Here is a 21,475-nt window from a genome sequence, read left to right on the forward strand (position 1 = left end):
GCTGCGATCGACGGGCAACGAGGCTGCAGACAATGTAGCAGTGAGGTCAGAAAGTTGGAGGTTGAAGAGTCCAAACTCTTTCAGATGCGATTTAGCGGAGACCAGCCACGAACAAGGTGAGAAAGGACCGTAAGATCGTTTCGCATGGATATGGTACCTGCACCCCGACCGAGGTATCGCCCTGCAAAATTAACCTGTTAGGTACTTCGGAAGGAACAGCCTGGCTACAGCTAGCACGTGACAAAGTCGCGTCAGGCCCCATCCACTTATTTTCGCGTCTGTCAGGGGGTAAGGAAGAGCAACAGGGGCACTTCATGAACTGTCTTGCTTCTTCAGATGGCGTTGACTATCTGACTTGCCTGCCAATCTCGTTTGCTTTCTGTTTGTGCATCTGCTTCAGCGGGCGGCATCCATCCAGTAAATGGTCGCTTCTTGAAATGTTTGAACACTGATGGTTTTTTTTTTCTTCTTCTTTTCTCTTTCTCTTTCGTACTGCAAATTTGAAAACAACTGAAATAGAAGCAGCTGCGGCCTTCTCTATCAGAACGAAGCCGATCCCCATTGTATCAATCATCCCTACTGCAAAAGTCATAAAGAATCTAACAAAACAAATTTAATGCTGCGACCAAGTCGCGGACACATCCTTTTGGTCGCCCGTTCGACCTCCTTCTTACGGGTGTGATGTTGGGTAACAATGCCAGCCAAACGCCTCCCGGTACCCCGCCATCCCGTTGTTTTACAAATGAGGGTAATTTTATCAGACGCCATCCTATAACCTTGTCGAGAGTCTAGAAGCTCAACTTCATTTCAAACTCCTCATCCTCGAAGTCTTCATTCCGCGGGGCGGCGCTACCGATGCCATCGTCTTCGTTGTCTCCAGCAGGATCGAAAATGGACAGGAACTGCAATCGGCCGAGATCGTAGTTTTCCTCATGAACTTCCTGTTTCTGCTTCTGAGGAGATGCGTCGCGTCTGACAAACGTCTTCGGAGGGGCAACCGTGGCGGCATCTGTCGAGGCAGGCCGAGCCGCCGGCGGTAGCGGAGCTCGTCTACCAACCACAGACGAGGCTGAACGTCCCTTTGTATAGCCCAGAGTGTTTCTCGACGCGGCTTCTCCCACGGCGCTCTCGGCAGCTGTAGACTTCGACGCTGTAGCGGATTTGGTGGGCCTGACACGTGGAAGCAGGGCGGAGATGGGCCTTCTGATGGCTGGCTTCTGTTCGACAATTTTCTTCTGTCGGATAGTAGAGCCCGTAGACATCGCAAGAGCTGAAGCAGCCCTCCTTGAAGCGATTGTGGCGGGATACTTGGTGGTGCTTCCCGCTGCCTTTCTGGTGACGGCTGGGTTGGGGGCTGGGACGGGAGCCTTGGTTCCGACAAAGACTGCGGTCTCGGGGACATCAGAGACGGACCAATCCATGTCCCGAATATCGCGGAGGATACGCTCATCGTTCTCCTTCAAAGCCTTCTTCAGCTTCTCCTTGTGCTTTCTGTCTTGCAGTCTGACGCCATCCTCGCCCATGGGGTTGTAGAAGTGGTTATAGTAGCCCTTGAACATGTTCTCCGGCTGGAGGCCGGCGAAGTTCAAAACCCCGTCAGGAAATACATCCGACTCGTAGGGCAAGACTTTGGCGGGGGGCGGCGCATATTCCACATCAGGCTCCTCAGACGGACCGGCTTGGTCATTGCGAACTTCGAGCTTTAGAGGACCGATGCTAGGAGAGCGTTGCTTGAGCTTCTTGGTGGTTGTGGGCTTCGTCTGTGACTTCTCGATGTCCTTTCCTCCAGTGGTATTCTGGGTGGCCCTGGCCTTTGCGTTTGTGGTTTTGTTACCGAGTGGCGCGCGAGCCCGTGTTTCTGCCAAAACTGTTATTCCCTTTCTTTTTCCTAGACATGAGCCTAGGGAACTGTACCAGACGGGGTGACGAGGTTCTGCTTCCTGACAGTGGCTCCCTGGATGTTTCCATTCGACTTGGGCGCAAGAGCCGTTTTGGCTCCTGCGACAGCATTCTCGTCGTTGAGGGGAATCTTCAAGGGTGTCTTCGGATATCGAGCCCCGGGGGTCTTGGGGGCCATCTGCCCTTTTCCGGGGGCCAGTCTGGCAGCCTGAGCTGCGTTAACCGCGTTCTCGTCGCGAAGGGCCAGCATTTTGCCTAGAGTCGAAATGCGGAAGAATCGGCCGAGGGTTGAGAGGTCGTTGGTGCTCGGAGTTGTCGTATGTTAGTATATCGTCGTCATTGATCCCTTGTCTGATGGGGGCTGGTCGCGTCAATGTCGTGAAGAGGTAAAAGAAGTACCGAACGGACCCGTCTATTTGGGGGGGCGTCTGCGTTGTCGGGACAACGACAAAAGAAGCTCAGACCCTGCGGAAACCCCCGTAGGATGATTACCACTGGGAAAGCACAACCACACCACACTGCAGCACCGTGCCACAATCGACCCCACCTGACCATACCCCACCGCCCGCACATAAGCTAATCCAATTGCAGCTGTCTTCCAGCGTGGAAAGATTAGGTAGGTAGGCCTGGCTGGCTCTGCTGCCGTACGATGCTGTATGCTGGGAGGGTGGTCCGCCACAGGCCGCAGTTGGTGCGAGCGGGCTTGCATGTAGAGGGGCAGTTATTTCAACACCTCACTCACACCCTTTCCTCCCGCTTCCATCCCCGACAATTACAACCTCCACATTCCCCGATTCCGTCTCAATACCAACTCCAACAACACTCCTTATCGCAACCAAACTACACCGACTCTCTCGCATTCCCAAAGCTATCTGCAGTTCATCATCATGGATCGCATTAAGGAGGTAAGTTCACTGTCCTCGTCTGGGTCCCACCTCGCTGCCACCGGCGGTCTGGAGGGGTAAGATATCCCCAACGGCGCCGTGTCATCAGTTGCTAACGACGACTCCTTCTCTCAGAAAATGAACCAGCTTCGTCTGGAGGCCGACGACAACGCCGCCAAGGTAGAGGAGCTTCAGGCCAAGGTCAAGTCGCTGGAGCAGGAGAACCTGTCCAAGGAGCAGGAAATCACCTCCCTGCAGCACAAGAACGGCCTGCTTGAGGGCGAGGTCGAGAAGCTTGAGACTGCAGTTAAGGACTTCAAGAAGGCTGCCGACGAGAGCACCAGCACTGGCACACAAAACGAAACTCTTCAGCGCAGACTTCAGCTCCTCGAGGAGGAGGCCGAGGAGGCGGACAAGACCCTTCGCGAAGCCAACGAGAAGTACGTTCTGGGCCCTGTTCACCGAATCGACGATACCCCTTTTTCACTTCCCGGCCCCCTTCGGGTTCATTAAAACCAGCCCCACCGATGACCGATGTATACTTACACCGTCTTTTCATAGGCTCCGACAGACCGACGTCAAGGCCGGCCACTTCGAGCGCAAGGTCCAGGCTCTCGAGGCGGAGCGCGACCAGTGGGAGTCCAAGTACGAGGAGATGGCCAAGAAGTACACGACGGTCCAGAAGGAACTCGAGGATTTCCAGAACGAGATTGGCAACATCTAAGAATGTTCTTTTTGGGGGCGACATTTTGTGCAAGGCTTTTTTTCTTCACGATAGATCCCTGGCCTGGAACACTGTGTCGGCGACCAGCTCAAGAAGCTATCCCAATATCGGTGGATTGCAAACTACGGGACGGTTCGCGACCGAGTTGTAGCAGCCTTGTTTTTACTCCTTTTCTGTAACCCCGTCAACAAAGAGTTTTGTTCTGCCTGAAATGCGTCTGTCCTTTATCTGCACAGACGTGAAGGCGACTACACAAAAACGACTCAGACCACGCTGGGCGTGAGGCAACCCCTATGCAGCAGTTGCAGGGGCAATCAATGCAAGACATTATACCCTCCCATCAACTACTCTTTCTTGAATTTGGCCTTCTTTTTGGCTTTTGACTTCTTCGCGCCCAGCGACCGTTCTAGTTTTGTCTCGTAGCGAAACTTCTTCTTCTTGGGCCACTCCTTGCGATCTTTAGTTTTTGCCGCCTTGTCGTCGGCCGCTGGCCTCTCTGCCTTGGCCTCGTCTTCACTACCCGCTTCCGCCTTGTCGCCGTCGTGGTGGAGCCTTTCGAGCCCGTCTCGCGTCACGGATATGGCCTCGACCTTGACCGTCGTATACCGATCCTCGTCTATGAACTCGTCCTCGTAGTCCACGACGTCTGTCGACTCTTTAGGCGCCTCCGCGATGCCGTCCCACTCTTCAAAGTCTTCAGCGTTGAACTCCTCATCCTGGTCCGATGTCGCTGCCTGGGCCTCTTCGAGAATGGCGCTCACGGCCTTGACGTGGTCTTCGACCTCTCGTTGCCGCTCGTCTTTGAGCTGTAGGTGTAACGCATTAGCCATGCAACTTGCATGGATGGACTGCAATGCAAGAAGTAGAGTAATATTGAAACATACCTGCTTCCGCATCTCAATTTTCTCTTCCCGCGCCTTCTTGGCTGCCTGTTCCTGCGCCCATTTCACACGCTGCAGCTTGCGCTTGTGAAACCCTGTCAGGTAGTCCTCGCGCGCATCGAAGTCGAAGTTGACCTCCTCCACCGCCGAGACCGCTTTTCTCTTTTTCGAGACCGTCGGCAGGACTGTCTTCTTTGGTCGGGGTTTGGCGAACATAGTTCGGTTCTTTGGGTCGTGTCGTCAAACAGTCGTGGGGGTTGACGGTGCAGCGATAAGTTTTTTGGCGTTGCAGCTGAAATTTTTGGGAAAGGGTCTCTCTGCAGCACCAGCCTTGTAGTCCGCGCGCGCCAGGTCCTTGCTGCTGCAGCCTCTGTAAGGGCCCACTGGCGCGGGCCAAGCCGAGGAGCTAAATGCGCTGTACCTCGTAGAATGCGCACTTCGTCAGCGAGCACCAGGTGACATTCCGATGGCTTCGATCCTTAATTGCCGTGCGGTGACAATTGCCCGACAAGGATGAGGTTTACGCAATGTGATTCATGTATTGTGTATGGGTAACATTGATACAGGATGTGCGATGATCTAAAGATTGAGCCGATGGAGAGCACTGGGCAGTTTCAACTCACTTTCTCGAAGAACTGACTAGCATCCTCCACTGGGATTTACATGATCTCAAATCAGGGAATGGCTCTCAAGAGTCGAGAACACCACACATTCAGTGCCGATAGTTACACCACGAAATAACCCTGTAAATCTGCCAAATACTAAAATGTTAGGCAATGCGAGCGAGCTCGGTTTTGATGGTTTGGCCGATTAGGTAGTGACCAAACAGCAAGACGGCTCACCTGGAAGAGCATATCCTAGCGGAAATTCGCAGGTTACACCTGTCAGTGGCAGCCACTGTTCTTGATTGGACTGATAAGAGATAGAAGTGGATAAAGTATATTGTATCTAAGCGATTCTTCGTCTGGTCTTTGATTGCGCAGGACACCGCTTAGACGCATACCACGAGCTACGTCGTCCCTGGAGCTAAGTATCAGCATCGCTCTCAGCAGCACAACGACAGCTAGTCATCGCTTTCAAACGAGCCTCTTCAGCACATCATCCAGCCATGCGTCTATCAAGAACAGCAGGCCTCATGGCTTTCTGCGCCTCGGCTCAAGCCTTTACCGACTCGTCGCCTTTTGTGATGCTGTCGACCGCGAAGTACGTTACGAACCCCCCGCTCGGTATCAATCCATCCCCGTGGACATACTAACATCCCTCAAGGTTCGCGCAATCAAACTCCGCCCAGCTCCAGACCGAAGCCCAAATCGTCAAATCTGTTCAGCATCTCCTCTCTTCGTGCCCGACGGACCGTTACCTCCTCGTTGCTCAGCCCAACGTCAACGCCGCAGACATCCGCGGCCCGGACGGCGACTGCAAGGCCTTGAATCTGTGCCGTGCGATCGCCGGCAGCGATATCCGTGGCGTCTACAGTGTCGCTGAGGTAGTTGGCGAAGTGCCCATCGGCAAGCTGTCTGATTACATCAAGACGGCATGCGCGGGCAAGACGGTCGAGATCGAGCAGACCCGGCTTGCCCCCCTCGGACGGGACTCCCGTGAGAGGGCTACCACGCTCGCCGACAATGACTATCTCCTCGGTCGCAACCTCGAGAAGCTTCGCGATGCGTCCAAATCATACACCGTCATCTACCTCGCCAGCCCGTCCGAGCCTACCTATCAGGCCGAGTTCACCGGAGAGCCTCTGCACGCAGAGCTGAAGCGCCACGAGGCGAGCCTGCTGCATGCCAGGAAGGACAAGAACGAAACGGAATGGAACAAGCTTCCTCTCTTTGAAAAATACGTCTTCTTTTCGCCAGGTATGTTGCCGTCTTGAAATACGCCGCATTTCGTGACGTCTAAAACGAAGAAAACTGACACAACGCTCAGGCATTTTCCACGCCATTGTTGCGTCCATCATTCTCTTCAGCATTCTCGGTGTCGCACTTAGGGCGCTCGCCAGCCTCGAGATTCCGTACGGGGCTTTCGACAAGGAAAATGGCCCCGCCGCCCACAAGAAGAGCCAGTAGATGTATACCAAATACGTCGCGAGAGCACGTTGCGAATGTTTTCGCGGCGACCTGTGTATTTCAGCTCGAGGAGATTGTCAGGAGTTACCGGCTGGCTTTGACAGGCATGTTTCGAGCAAAGGAGGGAAGGGCAGCGTGGTCATGAGGGATCACACCTGAAAGTGCGTTCTCTAGTAACCCGAAACAGTGTTTTGGCAAATGGCATGAAAGTGTATTTCTATAAAAAATGAACTTTTTTTTTCCCTCTCATGGCCGCCCAACCCTCACTAGACCTTTCATGATGTCGATAAAACGCCGTACGCCGCCCCGGCCCTCAAGCCCGACCTGGTGGTCTCGAGTTTTTCCAGCATCGGTGCCCGCAAAGACTGCCGTCGCCTCCCAACGTACACGGAGGCCTAAACCAGATGACTCGGCAGCAAGAAGTTGGCGATGCCCTCGCGGATGGCGTACTCATGCCCGCAATTGCCGCAGACAAGCTTGCCCTCCATGATCTGCGTCTCCATGAGCAGGTGGTGCAGGTCCTTGAGCATCTTGTCGTCGCCCTCGAGCTGTTCCGCCGAGGGGGCCTCGGAAGGCAGTTCAGGGAAGCCCAGCTTTTGTGAGTATGTCAGCACCCATCTGCCGTTGCCGTCCTGAAACAGCAGGTTTCTTCCTGGTGCGAAACAACGTAACAACACATGGAAATGATACAAGGCTGTGGTCGAACACGCAAACGAGCCTGCCGAGAGCAACCCTCTCCTTTTCCTCCAGAAGAAAGTAAACAATGTAGAGCCATGCAGGATCAAAAAGCATAGAACACATCAAACGTACCTCAGTCGCGTTCGTTCGCAGCGCGGTCCAATCTAAGCGGGGCAGGACGTTGAGCAGGAGCTGGGGATTGACCTCGACGTCGTCCTGCACCAGCTCCGCGTCCTTGGGGTGGAGGGGGAACGAGGCCGCCGAGGACTTGCAGGCCTTGACCGCGCAAGTCAAAAAGTTCAAGCTGAGAATCTTCATTTTGGCGGGCGGGTATGACGTTGTGTACTTATTTCTTTTTAGATGTTGTTCGAGTCGAAGTTTTGGCCATCTCGGAAATTTTTTGGTACCCCACACGTGATGTGCTGTGGCAGCTACCTATCTACCTACCTCACGTAGATAGGTAGGTAGTGAACTACCTACAGCCATATTGAAGAGAATTCCCTAGACCATAGCAGTTTTCACATCACGAGTAGTACTTCCCAAGATGATGGCTAATAGTACCATGATAAATTCGGCCGATACTTCTTTACTGGCAATTCTTGTCTTGTATCTACATTGCCTATAGGTAGTCAATTCCCCCACCCCCACCCCACCCGCATCCCTCCTATTCTACGCCATCGTCTTCTCGTAACCGACGTCCTTCGAGATCCGCGACTTGCTGATCTTCATGTAGACGGCGATCGCAGCAACAACCACAGCAAGAAACAGCCCCTTCTGGAGGAGGGACCAGCCCTCGCCGGAACCGACCTCCAAGGGAGCGTCCTCGTTGGAGTAGCCAGCCGCCCACTCGCTGTTGCCGTATTCGCCTGCAAAGCCAAGGGGGGCGTAGCCATCAGCAAACCAAGTTCACTTCGTTTTTATTTATTTCGCGGAGTCATCAAGAGGCAGAGTTTGGGTGGATCATGAAAATATCGGGTTCGGTAAGAGAGAGACGTGAGGGATGGCGGGTGTCACAGTACGTGCTCAGAGTTCCACGTGGATACCTTCAGGGGGCACCTCCAGCTCTCCGCTCTTAGCGATCTTGATCGTCTTAACGGGGCGGTCGCCGGGCTGAGTCTGGGCTTGCTCGATCTTCTCGACGACGTCGAAGCCCTCGAGGACTTCGCCGAAGACGACGTGGCGGCCATCGAGCCAGCTGCGATGTCCGTATTAGCACTGTTACCCGGCCAGGTGGTTTGTGCGCCGAGGGATGTAGGGCTTACTTGGTGATAACGGTGGTGATGAAGAACTGCGAGCCGTTGGTGTCCTTGCCGGCGTTGGCCATGGACAGGATGCCCTTCTTGGAGTGCTTGAGCTTGAAGTTCTCGTCGGGGAACTTCTCGCCGTAGACTGTGATGAAGAACGTCAGTCATCAGCCGTCACAATGCAATAGTAAAAGGAGGAGCACTCACTCGACTTGCCACCGGTGCCATCGCCCTTGGTGAAGTCACCGCCCTGGATCATGAACTGCTTGATAACACGGTGGAAGGTAGAGCCCTCGTAGCCGAAGCCCTTCTCGCCAGTGGCGAGAGCGCGGAAGTTCTCGACCGTCTTGGGGACGGTCTTGCCGTACAGACCGATGGTGATGCGGCCGATGGGCTCGTCGCCCTCGGTCATGTCAAAGAAGACCTTGTTAGTGATCTTGGGGCCCTTGGCGGCCTCAGCGGTCTGCGCGAAGAAGAACAGAGCCACGCCGGCGAGGAGGAGGGCGGAGACGAGTCTCCGCAAGGTGAACATGATGGGCGACGATGTGGAGGTCGATCGATTGGTGAGAGAGTATAGTGTTTGTGGTGGTGTGTGTCTGGAGCGTTGGCAAGTTACCACTAGGAGGACAGTGTGTTAAATAAGAGAGGACCCTGGAATGGCAGGGCAGACAGAGAGCGGCAGCGCGGGCTGCTTTGAAGCTACGTTTCAAACTCCCCTCTCTGAAGCACGCGAATGAGAACACTCCAGCTCGGACCCTTGCAGTCGAGGTTGCCCAATTGGGAGTGGCAATCCGACCAATGTGGATGCGGCCGTCTGCACAATGAGGCTTGGGGGTTGCTGCCGTACGGACAGGACAGGGCCTGTCAATTCAGCAGCCAGGTCTGTGTCCTTCCAGCTGCTGCTCTCAATCTGGATCCACTTTTCTCGGCGCCCGACTCTCCGTGGCCCGGGGGGTTCAGTGCGACATCGATTTCGAAGTTTCGCGATTGCAGCATCAGGCGTTTGTGCAGTAGGAGCAGGGTTCTGGTAACAAAACAATCGATCCTCGAGTTCTATAACAACAGTCGGCAAAATGGTAGGTCATAAAACTTCCCATTACAGTCGAAAGCCGAGACTAATCCGCTTTTACCAGGTTTTCATCCTTGGAGTCAACTTTTCCGAGCAGAAGCTCGTGAAGGTACGGCCTCTGCCTCGATCGACGACATGTCACTTGCAACCCTTCCGCCCACAGTGCTGACCCCAGATCCCTCACCACAGAAGGCACTCGAGTCTTTCTTTGCCCTCGGACCGACCACATCGCACCGCATCTTGGCCAAATACTCGATCTCCCCAATGGTCAAGGTCGGCGCCCTACCCCCTAAGACCGTCACAGCCCTGACGGCAGAGCTCTCGACGATGACGATAGAGAACGACGCGCGAAAAATAATACGTCAGAACGTCATGAGACTAAAGGACATGGGAAGTTACCGGGGGAGACGACACGCCATGAACCTTCCTGTTAGAGGACAACGGACAAGAACCCAGATCGAGACGGCGAAGAAGCTCAACCGTGCCGAAAGGAAATGGTGAGAGGCTCGGTCGGAGAGTTTTTGTGGACAGCACATTGCTTGGAGTTTGGAGATGGCCTACATCCGAGACCGTCAACTGTACAAGATAGAGGGGTGCATAGAGTGCCTGGACATGTATGAATACGACAAAACTATATACCACTTGTATCATCCATCACCAGTTGGCGACACACTATATTCTATTATGCTGCGGTAACGACGTGCTAGTACAAAATCCGTCCCTCTGTAGCAGGGGCAGATCTCCTAATATGACTAAACTATTTGGCGCTGGGCAGGTCGTCTTCAAGGACGGGCTCGCCATCCTTCTGCAGCTTCGCTGCAACAGCGTCAACCTCTTTCCATACACGAAGAACGTTTCCGCCAACAACCTTGGCCGCATCCTCGTCGCTCACGCCCTGTCTCAGCAGCTCGGCGACGACGTCCGGGTACTTGGACACATCCTCCAGACCCTTGGGTACCGACCCGATGCCGTCAAAGTCTGAGCCGAATCCCACGTGGTCGAAGCCGATGAGATTACCGATATGCAGCACGTGCCGGACGACCTGCGCGAGCGTGGCGTTGCCGGGTATGTACGTTGGCAGGCCGTTGTCATTGCCGGACTCGACGCATGAAATGAAGTCGGGCGCAAAGTTGACCAGAACGACGGCGTTACGCTGCTTAACCAGCTCGAGGACGCTGTCCTTGACGTTGCGAGGGTGAGGGCACACGCTGAAGGCGGAGCTGTGGGAATAAATCACGGGCGCCTTGCTGCCCTCCCAGTCCTTGCCTCCGAGGACATCAGTCTGTGTCTCCTCACTGGTGTGACTGTTAGTGAACGATCATGAGATAGCGATACATAGAGCCAACCTCGTATGAGAGATGTCAACAATGAGTCCAATTCGGTTCATCTCATGAATGAGACGACGGCCCGCCGGGCTGACACCGTGCCAGAGAGGCTCAGCCTTGCGCAGAGGGCTCTCGAGTAGCGCGGCGTCGGCGAACTTGTTGTGGCAATTGTGGGTGAGGGTCGAGTAGCGGACGCCCAAAGCATGATAACGTCGGAGATTGGCGACTGAGTTGCCGATCTGGTGCAGCCCCTCGACTCCCAGGGGCGAGATCAGTTGCCCCTTCTCAAAAGCCGCTAGGGCGGCACCGCTGTCCAGGTTGGGGGAAAAGTCCTTGGGGTAGGCATCTTTGATGCGGGTAATGACATCGATCTGGTCGAGGGTCCATTGGACGCCTACAGTCACATATCAACACCGGGGCCCCTGGTTTACTGGACATTTGTAAACTCACTTTCGGCGTAGTTCTCGTCGGAAAAGTCACTGCCATTTGCCGGGCATGGGGTGTAGACGCTCCAAAAAGCGCCTCCATTCTGACCCTTGCGAAGTCTGGGCAGATCAACATGGCCGACGAGACCGCCGTTCTCAAAGGGCTCGGTGAAGTTCTTCCCGTAGATGTGGTTATTGAAGTAAGCCCGGACGAGGATGGGAAGATCGTTATGGCCGTCTGCGCGTAGTGTCAGTAACCATCTTGTCGCATGGGAGTGCTGGGCAGGGCTCGTACCGATCAATGGCGTCTGTGAGAGGATAGCGTGGGCCCTATCCTCAACTGTAAGGGGTGCCGTCCCGGGGTTTCTCATACGGTGGTAGCATGACTTCACGGGGTGGTAGGCAAATGTCAGAGACAGCAGCCAGAATGCGAAGCAAGCGATGACTGCCTTCTTCGCGGGGGACGGGCTTTTGCGAGGGGGTGCCATGACCTCGCAAGCCTCGTCGGCCGTCAGACGTTGTTTCTCATCCATGGTTTCCGCGTAGGCGAGGGATTGACATGCCAATATGAGTCTCAACAGTAAGCAATTGTCCGTTTACTCGCCCGTCATCAACGTAAGCACAATGTTCGGAGCAAATGAGTCGAAGAGACTACCGTTTGATGACCTTCGTACGTGAATATTGGTTGGTCTTAATCAAGGAAAGGTTTGAATTCGGATGGTTCTTCGATGTCCCCGATTTGCGACGGCGGGGGTTCCGCAATACATCTTACCGATTCCTAATCACGTCACGGCGTTTCTGGGGTCAAAGCTCCGAGCTGTGATTGCGCGAGGCTCTTATCTGTGAAGGTCAACCCCGGCGATAAGCGACCAGCTGGGAAACTCGAAACTGGCCAGGAGCGAAGGACTTCTCGGGGAGGTGCACACTTCCCTCAAAACTCAATTGCTCTGCTTATCGTTATGATGCTATGGAAATATGAGTAAGCGGCAGTATGAGGATGGTCGATCATCGTAGTTGACTACAGGTTTCTTAGCGCGCGGAAAAGTTTCGATATCCATGATTCAATAGAGAGGTGGTACACAACTAACAACCAATGCTGGACGGCTTTGTTTCTCGTCTCTTTATCGTCCTTCGAGTGGTCTAGCACCCAGAAGAACCAAAAGGAACAATGGAGCAAACAGTAATGAGATGTGAATACCAGCCCCCACACAGCCAGTCAGTCCCCTCTACAGTTTGTTAGTTTATCAGACCGAATAGGGGAGGGGATTAAGTGGCTTTATTGAACTTTTGAGGACGAGCCCATGGAGTACTCTACGTCCTTAACAACATACATGCACCCAGCAAGGTTAGACACACTACGTCATACACTGGTATAACTAGCAATGACTGAATTGGAATTTTGGGGATGGACCATCTTGCCTGACGGGAACTTCCAAGTTCGAACGTGGCAACTTCGGATGATAGCTGGCTCTTGCGTCCCCTAACCCCAGTCAAGTCTTGCAGGCGCAAGTGTTCCTCGTATGTTGGGCTCTATGGATTGTGGACAACAATTAGCAGCGAAAATTACAGGCTTGATGGGACCAGGGTCAGTTGCCGTCCACGGCCCACCCCACTGCCCTCTCCTCTGCCAGGCAAATCGGGCCTCGACAGCTATTAATAACGGCTTTTGTCGTCTGGGGAACCATCCAACCGGCAACCACTGAACCAGGGAGGGAGCTCAGGACGAGGGAGAGAGGCATGTTGGACGATGGGCAATTGTTCTTTTCAACCTTGGCCGCTAGGAGACCTCGGTCGGTAACAAAGAAGGAGAACAAAGAATGGCATCGAAGTTGATAGCACAGTCCAGTTGAGACAAGACTCCATCCCAGGCGGCATAGAAAGTGAAAATGATGCTTAATACAAACGCCAAATTGGTCGGCGCTAGATGGAATTTAGCGGTCAGCCCTGTGGGAGGAAGGTGGCGGTTCAGAGTGCAAGCAGTCTTCTCTTCTGCTGTTCTGGGGCATCCTCTCGAACCTCGTCAGCTGGAGTTGCCCCATCATTCTGCAACAGAGACAAATGCAGGGGGCGCATCCATTTCTTAGTGCATTGCTTCGGTTTGCTTGGCTACCTCACTCAGGGTCACTTGTTTTGTGTGGAGCAATAGGGGGTCATTCTGGGTCACCTCTGGTCAGTCGGTCCAGTCAGAGCCTGAGCAGGTGAATAAGTGGAGAATAGACAGTGGCTGAAGTCGAGACAGGTTGACAAGTTGGATGTATTTTTGGCTTCGGATGGCTCCTCCCATCATCGTCGCTTCTCACTGGGTACCCTACCTCTCCATAGGGTTACCCATCCGTATCCTTCGGACAAGATCCCAACTTCAAGCACTCCCGAGTCGCACACTGAGCCGGCTGAGACCAGCGTTCGTCATAAGGGCCAATGGAAAGCCACGCCTATGTGACGGAAGACCAAGGACCAGAGGCCGTTGCTAGCGCTGCCCCATCCAGTCCCTAATGTTGATTGGGTAGCCCCGGCTCGTCGGACTGAGTTCTACCGTACAGTCCCATGGCCGCCTTTGATCTGCCTTGGTGCCATGTCAATGGACTGACTGATCTGATTGACTGGACGGTGGGTATCAGATGAGAGACAAAGGCAGGTAGTGGATGCTACTGCAAAGTCGCAAAGCTTCACTGACGCCTGCGGAGACGGATACCGAGGGACGCATGGTAATGACATGGTGCCAACAAAGTACAGGTAGCAAGCAAATGGCAGCGCCTTCTCCTTCCTGCCAGCCCTCTCCCCCTCCAAGCCTTGATTCAACCTTGAACCTGGATCTTGTCAGCAAGCACCTTCAAACCAAAAGCATTTCTCCTCCCATTCGCTTTTTGCTCCAAATTTCCTCCCACTGGCATGTGCCCCTGACAAAGAACGACGACGACGAACCATTTTCTCATCTTGCTTATTCTTCTTGGTCTTCCCGCATTTGTACATCCCCTCATTCGCTTTTCCCCTCGCTGCTCTCATTTGTTGCTTGTCGTCTCCTTCATCTGCACCAGCACCGCCGCCTTAATTGCGGCTGACGTATTCGTTCGCTTCTCGCATCCGGCCAAAAAAAGTGCCTCTGACCCAGACCTGAAAAATACCAGCCCATTCTCCTCCCACTGCAACCAGAACCAGAACCAGAACCACCACCGCCTCCCACCCACCCACCTCCCGCTTAACGACGAAACGAAACAATTCTCGCCGCCTCCCTTTCCTTTCCTTTGCCTAACACCTTGTAGCCTTGGATCGCACCTCAACAGCATCTTGACGACGGCTATAAGCTTTTAGGCATCATCATGCCGGGCTTTGCAGATTCCTTTTGGTCAAGCGACTACGCTGCAGGTAAGTTGACTAGATGCGCTGCACCGACCCCTCGGGCTACAGCTAAACACCTCTGCGCTAGGACTCGGTGTCCTGTTCAGCAAGTTGCAGCAGGGCGTGCAGGAAAACCGACAAGTCCTGACCGTCGCTCGAATGCGTGCCGAGGCTGAGGAGATCTACAGCCAGCGGTTAGGAGACATCGCACCAACAGCAGATAAGGTGCAAGGCGGGTTCTCAAAGGATGATGGCGCCAGCGTTCGCAAGGTATGTAGAGCGCTCCACTAGAGAGCTTCACAAGACCCTCCGCTAACCCCTCATTGCAGGCATTCGATGGCGTTCGAACCGAGATGGAGGAGGGCGCTAAGAACCACAAGAAGATCGCTCAGAACATTCGAGACCTCGTCGTCAACCCCTTTTCGCGCTGGTGCGATGCTCACGAGTCGCGCATACAGGACTCTCAAGACGAGCTGCAGGCTCGCATCAAGGCGCACGACAGACAAGCCGAGTTGGTCAAGAAGCTGCGAAGCACCTACTTCAACAAGTGCCGGTTGGTTGAGGATATTGAGGAGGAGACCAAGCTGGCCTTCCAGGACCCCGAAAACAGCCCCAAGAACAGCATTCCCGAGATCAAGGTCTCCGAGAACAAGGAGCCCGAGCTCCACCCTCAGGAAGACGATGACGAACCCATCGAGATTGGAGATGAGATCTACCAGCCCGAGCAGGTCAAGAAGATTCTGGCGCACATGTTGAACACGATCAAGCTTGGAGAGACCAAGGTCCCCATCCTTGGGACCTACCAGAACACCTCGTCCGGATCCGACATTGTCGAGTACCTGCAACGGCACATGAACACAACAAGCATTAGCTACGCTGAGAGAATCGGTCAGGATCTCATTTCGAACGGATACCTCAGGCTCATTGGGAACGTTGGTAGCACTTTCGCCAACAGCTCTAAGATGTTCTACCAGTGGCGCCCCAAGGCCTTCAAGCTGGCTGGCGTACCCGACAAGAAGACGCCTCTAGGCCGAACCTTTTCTCTCCCCGCCTCTGAGTCGTCCGACTCTCCTGTTGTTGGGACCGTCAGTGAATACCTTGCCAACTGGAACGTCCTCAACAACCAGCACCCCAACGAGACCCCGCCAGAGCGATTGCGCCGCGAGGCCAGGGAAGCCGACGAAAAGTACAAGGCAGGCGTGCGAAAGTTGGATGAGATGCGCTGCGATCTTGAGGAGACCATCTTTGTGCACCTCCGTTTCCTGGAGCGCTGTGAGCTGGATCGCCTCAAGGCTATCAAGACCGTCATCCTAGACTTCTCGGGCACTATCAGCAACGTCATTCCCAGCATGCAGTCTGCTGTCGACCACATGATGCTCTTCCAGGAGACTGTTCAGCCTCTCGGCGATCTGAGATACCTGCTCGAGAGCTACCGGACCGGCAGCTTCATCCCCAAAGTGGTGGTTTACGAGAACTACTACAACAAGGTCGATGAGCAGACTTTCGGTGTGGATCTCGAGGCCAGAGCGCGAGCGGATAAGAAGCGCGTGCCTGTCATCGTCACCACTATACTGACGTATCTGGACAACCACTACCCCGATCTCGAAGGTGACGAGGCTAGACGCGGTGTTTGGCTAGTCGATGTTCCCCTGCAGCAGATCCACAAGCTCCGCAGCAAGCTTAACGACGGCAAGCCCATCTCACCTGATGTTTTTGATGAGTTCGATATCCCGACTGTTGCGAGCTTACTCAAGCTGTACCTGCTCGAACTGCCTGGTGAGTCGATTCTGTACCGACACCTTGACGATCATCTACTGACAATATTACAGACTCCCTCGTCTCATCCCACGTGTATGAGATTGTCAGGACAATATACCAGACCCAGTCGCAAGAGAGCGACGCTGCTCGCGTGTCCGTGCTGCAACAGACCCTATCGCAAATGCGACTGACTAACATCGCAACGCTCGATGCCTGCATGAACCACTTCACCCGCTTAATTGACCTCACCTCGGCTGACGAGGCCTACGTTGCCAGCCTAGCCACGACTATCGCGCCTTGTATTCTTCGCCCTCGTGCTGAAACTTCCCTGACCATGGAAGAGAAGCACGCTTACAGGCTCGTTCGCGATCTGTTTGCCCACAAGGATGCCATCTTCAGCGAACTCAAGCGCATGTCAACGGCGAACCACGGTGGTTCTATCAACCGCCCTCGTGCCATCAGCACCGACGAGAGCAACCGGAGGGCGAACATGGAAGAGCGGAATAGAGCTCTGCTCGAGAAGGCAGCTGGTACCCGCGGTCGTGCGACAAGCCCTGCCCCAAGCCCTCGCGGACACAGACGTGACCGCAGCACGGGTGGCCCCGAAACCCGTTTTCCGATCCAGACGAGCCCGCCCGCGTCGGCAGTTGACCGTCACCGCTCCAGCTTGGGTAGCGTAGTCGGCGCCAAGCGGTCGAGTCTTGAAGTCCCCGGCAGCGAATCCAGCTCGCCAAAAGAGGCGACGACGGCGGCTGCGACCAATGGTTCAACGGCGCCCGCCGCTGAGGGCGTTGCGGCCAGAATCAAGGCTCTCGAATCTCCCGTCGAAAAGCGCAACAGCTTAGGTCGCAGCAGCGTGCGGTATTCACTGGATCGCCACGTGGCAGCCGCACCAAGCACTGGAACAGAGAGTGGATCGTCGACGCCCCGCGACTCGGGGGCACCCCGCGGAGTGACGCTTGAGGACAAGCCTATGGATGACTGAAGCGTGTTAGCCATGATGATTTTCTGCCCCTATTTCAGGCCTGTGACCTCATTTCCTTTTTTCTTTTTCTTAATGTCTATTTTCTTTCAAAACAAACTTTGAGATTCTCCTTTCTTGTCGTGACGTGTGACGCTAGTAGGACGTACGTGTTAACGGACGACGGACAGGGTTATCGGGAAATCAAAAAAAAAGAGAAACCATTGGGCTGGCTTGTTGACGCCGACGGAAGAGAACGCGACACGACGGTGATGTTGGGGCGAAGCGATTCCCCTTGGGTATCCTCTTTGTTTGTATCATGTCTGTACGTAAACCCACGAGAAGAATCAGAGAGAGAGAAAGAGACGAAAGACCGCCGGAAGGCGAGGAAGTAGGGGGAGAGAAGGGACGAAGACATCCCCCAGACGTCCAACGGCAAGATGACACAAGTGCCGTTGCGTACTGGGTATTCAGTTCAAGATATTTCTCGAAGACGAGATAACAAACCAAAACGTCTTTCAACACATCAGCCTTCAATGCTCCCTGTCGACAATTGCACTGCCGTATGCGCAGAGACGTCGGAGCGTATCACGGTTGGTAGTAGACGACGGGGAGGAAGGGGCGGTAGTCATCTACCCTGGGGGTTTTCTTCTTCTGATCGCACCGCGCCTCTTTGCATTTTTACATCTATTTTATGCATGCACCTGTTTCCCTGGCCACCACCGCAGCACGCCCGAGACTAGCCGCTATCTCCCGCGATCTCAGCCATCTTTGTCGTCTTCTTTTTCTTCTTCTTTTTGGGCACCACCACGGCCGGACCCGCGTTCTCGACGCCGCCGCCCTGGCCCTCGATGGCACTCTCGGGGGGCGGTATCAGCGCTCTGTCCTCCGCGCCGTCGCTGTTCTCGGCCTCTTCCGTCATGAGAACGGCAGGAGGGGCGACCTCGGCCGGGGCCGCCTTCTTTTTCTTCTTCTTCGTCTTGACCGCCTCCGCGCCGTCCTTGTCCTTGCTCTTCTTGGTCTTTTTCTTGACCACCGTGCCCGCGACGTCGACGCCCTGGGCGACTTGGATTCGCTCGTTGGCACGCTGCATCTCGAGCCGCAACCGTTCTACCTCCTTCATCGCCCGCGCCATCTCCGCCTCCTCGCGCTGCTGCCGCTCGTAGTCGAAGGGCGCGTTGGACGAGCCCGCGTCGTCCTCGAGGCTGAGGGACCCGAGCGTCGACGAGTCCACCTGCAGGAGCCCCTGACGCAGCTTCTTGGCGCGCGACTTGGTGAAACTGTCCGAGTTGTTCTCCGACTCGTAGTTGCGCGGCGTCGAGACCCCGCTGCCGACGAGTGTCTCGTCCGCGGCGATGACGACCCTTTGCTTCGGCCGCGGCTGTGGCCGGTGGATGGGAGAGGCGGGTCCGGGCGCCGAGCTGCCCAACTTGTCGAGATCCAACTGCATTATCGGTATGGAGTCTATGTCAAGATCCGGGCCATTCTCCTTCTGGAGGATGTTGTGGATCGGTGTCGAAGTCCTGGGCGCAGGGACGGGAGCACCGATGTAGAATGGGTCGTCTCGGTTCCGTTCATTCCGCTCGGCTTTCCTCCTCGCCACGATGTCGGCATCGAGGTAGCTGTCTTCGGTTGCCTGCTGGTAGGAGCTGACAACCTCTTCTGCCGGGGCATCGGCAATCCTGTTGATCGCCGGTTCGGCCGAGGATATGCTTGTAGGCGCCGGACGTTGATGGTAGTAGACCTCAAAATCGTCCCCCTCGGTGGCCTCCATTGGAATGATGTCCGCCCGAGCAAGAAGATGAGCCAGGTTCGGGTGGATGGGCTCGTCCAAGTCCAGGCCTTCAGGCATGGGCACGTTTCGCTGTGCCCCCAGAGCGACAGAGTTGAGTTCCCATCCTTGGAACAGTGATGGAATGGCCTGGGTGAGCAGCAGCGGGGGATCCTGATGCGTTTCGTCAGACGACGATGCTTGGCCCGAGGCCGCCTCGGCAGTGAGCTTCAGAAGCTCGATGAACTCTACAGATCTCTCCTGGACCTCGAGGTTGGGGTGAAGAGCAAGCGGCTCGAGGGTATGGATGATGCGTGCCAGAAGCAACGTGATCTTTGTCTTCCATTCCGGGGTCCATGGCTGGTCTTCATTGCCCGCTATGTAGGCGAAGATCTTCGTGACCCCCTGCAGACTGGTGGTAAGAATATCCGGTATTTGTGTTCGAGACAGTATTCTCAATAGGTTACCCAGCGTATCTTCCGGGAATGCCAGTTGGGTAGCGTATTCCCCCACCAGCCAAGACGTCGATTTAAGCGACGCCGATGAGAGTGCATGACCTGTAGGAGTATCGGTGTTCATTTGCTGGATGATGAGGTCGGCAGCTCGGACGGCCGCGCCTCGTAGCGCGTGTACTTTGACAGCAACGTTCCTTAACTCGTCTCCGATCCTTCCGGACACGTCTCCTGCGGTCGACTTGCCGGAGGCGGCAACTGAGTCGAGTTCCGTCTCAACCGACCTTGGTATGGGCGCCATGCGAACGAGCTGGATGAGGACATCGATGTACCAATCAAAGTCTACTAGGCTGCTGTAGTTGTTCTGCGAGCACATTGTCAGGATCCTCCCAATCACGTCGCTTCTGTAGTCGTCGGGTAGCGGAGGCTCTTCTTGCTCTTTCGATGGCGAGTGAATCTCGATCTCCGCCTCCTCGTCCGAGTCCATCCCAGTGTCCGGCCCCAGAGGCGCTCCCGGTCTGTCCCTCTTAGGCGTAGATGACTTGAGCTGCTTCATCAGACGGCCCACAATGGACACCAGGTTGTCACTGCTGACCATACCCTGGACAAGATCCAATGCCTTGATGCGAATGGTAATATCAGGGCTGTCGATACACTCCAGGATGACGTCCTCTTGTTGCGCTACAAGGAAGGGATGCGTCACGACAATCTTGTTGAAGGCAAGCAATGCGACGTATTTCACTGGTCAAGTCAGCTTTCGAGATTGATAAGCGTAAGAGATATACTCACAGTTCGGGTCGCCGTCCACCATGATCATGCCTCTGAGCTTATTCACGCAAAGAGTCGCAATCTCCTCTCTGCCCGAGATGTCGTCCGCGCTACCCAGAATACCGCCCTGGATGATGCCATTGATGCATTCGTACAATAACGACATGGCAGGCGTTGTTCGGATCAGCTCGGTCAGGGGTGGCAGTAACTTGCGCACGAGACGCGGCTCTAACGGCGTCAAAGTCGCAAACTGGACGTGGAGTCAGCAAACTCCCCTCAGCAATACTGCTCCCTCGCAGAACATACCAGCTTGATCAGCTTGATGGCCATCCAGTTGTTACCTCCGTCCACAAGCAGCTCAAACAACCTGGGCGCCAACGGCAGAAAGTCGTGCGGTCTCCTCCATCCGAGCTCGCAGACCACGTTAACGATGGCTGCCGTGACGCTCGGGTCCTCGTCCTTGTCCATCAAGCGCTCCTTGATCTTGGGCCATGCCGCCCTCAGCGTCTCGGGGTACACCAGGGCCAGGCGGTACAACGTCACGATGGTCTTCTTGCGAATGGCTGGGTTCGAGTGGCCGAGACGGGGCAGGAGGTCGGAGAGGGTCGAGAGGGCGAGGGACGGGGTGATGATGTGCGGCAGCGTGGACATTGGTAGGGAGATGGTGGTCGCTTGCGTCGATGAGAGGTCCTGGAAGCGGCGTTGTGTTAAAATCGGCCTCGTGCAAGTCCGTTTTAGCCAGCGTGTGGAGAAACATTACCTTCTTCAATAAATTCGTCGCCAGCATGAGCACTTCGGTATCGGGTCGGAAGCTCTGCACGGCGGCCAGGTATCCCACCCTCTTCTGGTGGTACTTTTGCGACGACATGACCTCAAGTACGTGGAACGACGCCCATGACATGTCATGCCCAACCATCTCCAGGTACACCAGCTTCAGCAGCGCTGTCGCCTTGACGTCTAGTGGGAAGTCAGAATACCGCTCCCTTTAAGTACAGCCCACCCATGCACCACTCGCGTGGGAGATCTCACCCATATCTTGTCCGCGAACCTCTGCGCGGCATTCTTTCAAGCTGTTCTGTATGTACTCGCGTTCGTTGCCCTTGTGGTTTCGCAGGCCTCTGATGAGGTCGTAGAGGGATTTCTCGAACCTGGCACGCATAGTATAGCATGTCAGCGCATGTACTTCATCTTCGTAGCCCCCATGGTATCCACCCGTCATTTGCGCCGTCAT

At 55.0% G+C, this 21,475-nt stretch overlaps 10 protein-coding genes across 10 annotated transcripts; 4 read left to right on the forward strand and 6 right to left on the reverse strand.

The window, feature by feature from the left end:
- Positions 1–788: 788 nt before the first annotated feature.
- Positions 789–2,149, reverse strand: CH63R_04384 (uncharacterized protein; the record flags this gene model as incomplete). Its single annotated transcript, XM_018299359.1, has 2 exons — positions 789–1,858; positions 1,915–2,149. The coding sequence occupies 2 exons, from the start codon at positions 2,147–2,149 to the stop codon at positions 789–791; spliced, it is 1,305 nt and encodes a 434-aa protein (XP_018160605.1).
- A 637-nt stretch (positions 2,150–2,786) lies between these two features.
- On the forward strand, positions 2,787–3,507 carry CH63R_04385 (Actin lateral binding protein; the record flags this gene model as incomplete). The annotated part of the gene is made up of 3 exons (XM_018299360.1): positions 2,787–2,804; positions 2,919–3,223; positions 3,345–3,507. 3 exons carry the CDS (start codon positions 2,787–2,789, stop codon positions 3,505–3,507), a joined length of 486 nt encoding a protein of 161 aa, XP_018160606.1.
- A 344-nt stretch (positions 3,508–3,851) lies between these two features.
- Positions 3,852–4,604, reverse strand: CH63R_04386 (Nucleolar protein 12; the record flags this gene model as incomplete). The annotated part of the gene is made up of 2 exons (XM_018299361.1): positions 3,852–4,313; positions 4,392–4,604. 2 exons carry the CDS (start codon positions 4,602–4,604, stop codon positions 3,852–3,854), a joined length of 675 nt encoding a protein of 224 aa, XP_018160607.1.
- Positions 4,605–5,496: 892 nt separating this feature from the next.
- CH63R_04387 (ER protein BIG1) lies at positions 5,497–6,457 on the forward strand (the record flags this gene model as incomplete). The annotated part of the gene is made up of 3 exons (XM_018299362.1): positions 5,497–5,591; positions 5,655–6,247; positions 6,318–6,457. 3 exons carry the CDS (start codon positions 5,497–5,499, stop codon positions 6,455–6,457), a joined length of 828 nt encoding a protein of 275 aa, XP_018160608.1.
- A 395-nt stretch (positions 6,458–6,852) lies between these two features.
- CH63R_04388 (Adomet-dependent trna methyltransferase complex subunit) lies at positions 6,853–7,453 on the reverse strand (the record flags this gene model as incomplete). Its single annotated transcript, XM_018299363.1, has 2 exons — positions 6,853–7,089; positions 7,268–7,453. 2 exons carry the CDS (start codon positions 7,451–7,453, stop codon positions 6,853–6,855), a joined length of 423 nt encoding a protein of 140 aa, XP_018160609.1.
- A 705-nt stretch (positions 7,454–8,158) lies between these two features.
- Positions 8,159–8,911, reverse strand: CH63R_04389 (Peptidyl-prolyl cis-trans isomerase; the record flags this gene model as incomplete). The annotated part of the gene is made up of 3 exons (XM_018299364.1): positions 8,159–8,330; positions 8,398–8,524; positions 8,587–8,911. 3 exons carry the CDS (start codon positions 8,909–8,911, stop codon positions 8,159–8,161), a joined length of 624 nt encoding a protein of 207 aa, XP_018160610.1.
- A 541-nt stretch (positions 8,912–9,452) lies between these two features.
- CH63R_04390 (30S ribosomal protein S13p/S18e) lies at positions 9,453–9,949 on the forward strand (the record flags this gene model as incomplete). Its single annotated transcript, XM_018299365.1, has 3 exons — positions 9,453–9,455; positions 9,513–9,557; positions 9,638–9,949. 3 exons carry the CDS (start codon positions 9,453–9,455, stop codon positions 9,947–9,949), a joined length of 360 nt encoding a protein of 119 aa, XP_018160611.1.
- A 256-nt stretch (positions 9,950–10,205) lies between these two features.
- Positions 10,206–11,731, reverse strand: CH63R_04391 (Dipeptidase; the record flags this gene model as incomplete). The annotated part of the gene is made up of 3 exons (XM_018299366.1): positions 10,206–10,743; positions 10,795–11,167; positions 11,224–11,731. 3 exons carry the CDS (start codon positions 11,729–11,731, stop codon positions 10,206–10,208), a joined length of 1,419 nt encoding a protein of 472 aa, XP_018160612.1.
- Positions 11,732–14,515: 2,784 nt separating this feature from the next.
- On the forward strand, positions 14,516–17,277 carry CH63R_04392 (Rho-gtpase-activating protein 8; the record flags this gene model as incomplete). The annotated part of the gene is made up of 4 exons (XM_018299367.1): positions 14,516–14,561; positions 14,623–14,804; positions 14,864–16,310; positions 16,364–17,277. The coding sequence occupies 4 exons, from the start codon at positions 14,516–14,518 to the stop codon at positions 17,275–17,277; spliced, it is 2,589 nt and encodes an 862-aa protein (XP_018160613.1).
- Positions 17,278–17,992: 715 nt separating this feature from the next.
- CH63R_04393 (AP-3 complex subunit delta) lies at positions 17,993–21,475 on the reverse strand (the record flags this gene model as incomplete). Its single annotated transcript, XM_018299368.1, is given in 6 exon segments — positions 17,993–20,077; positions 20,084–20,217; positions 20,266–20,494; positions 20,551–20,934; positions 21,005–21,201; positions 21,274–21,475. Coding segments are annotated over 6 exon segments (3,231 nt in total).

Source organism: Colletotrichum higginsianum, chromosome 3 (genome assembly GCF_001672515.1).
Source record: "Colletotrichum higginsianum IMI 349063 chromosome 3, whole genome shotgun sequence".
Classification (NCBI taxonomy): domain Eukaryota; kingdom Fungi; phylum Ascomycota; class Sordariomycetes; order Glomerellales; family Glomerellaceae; genus Colletotrichum; species Colletotrichum higginsianum.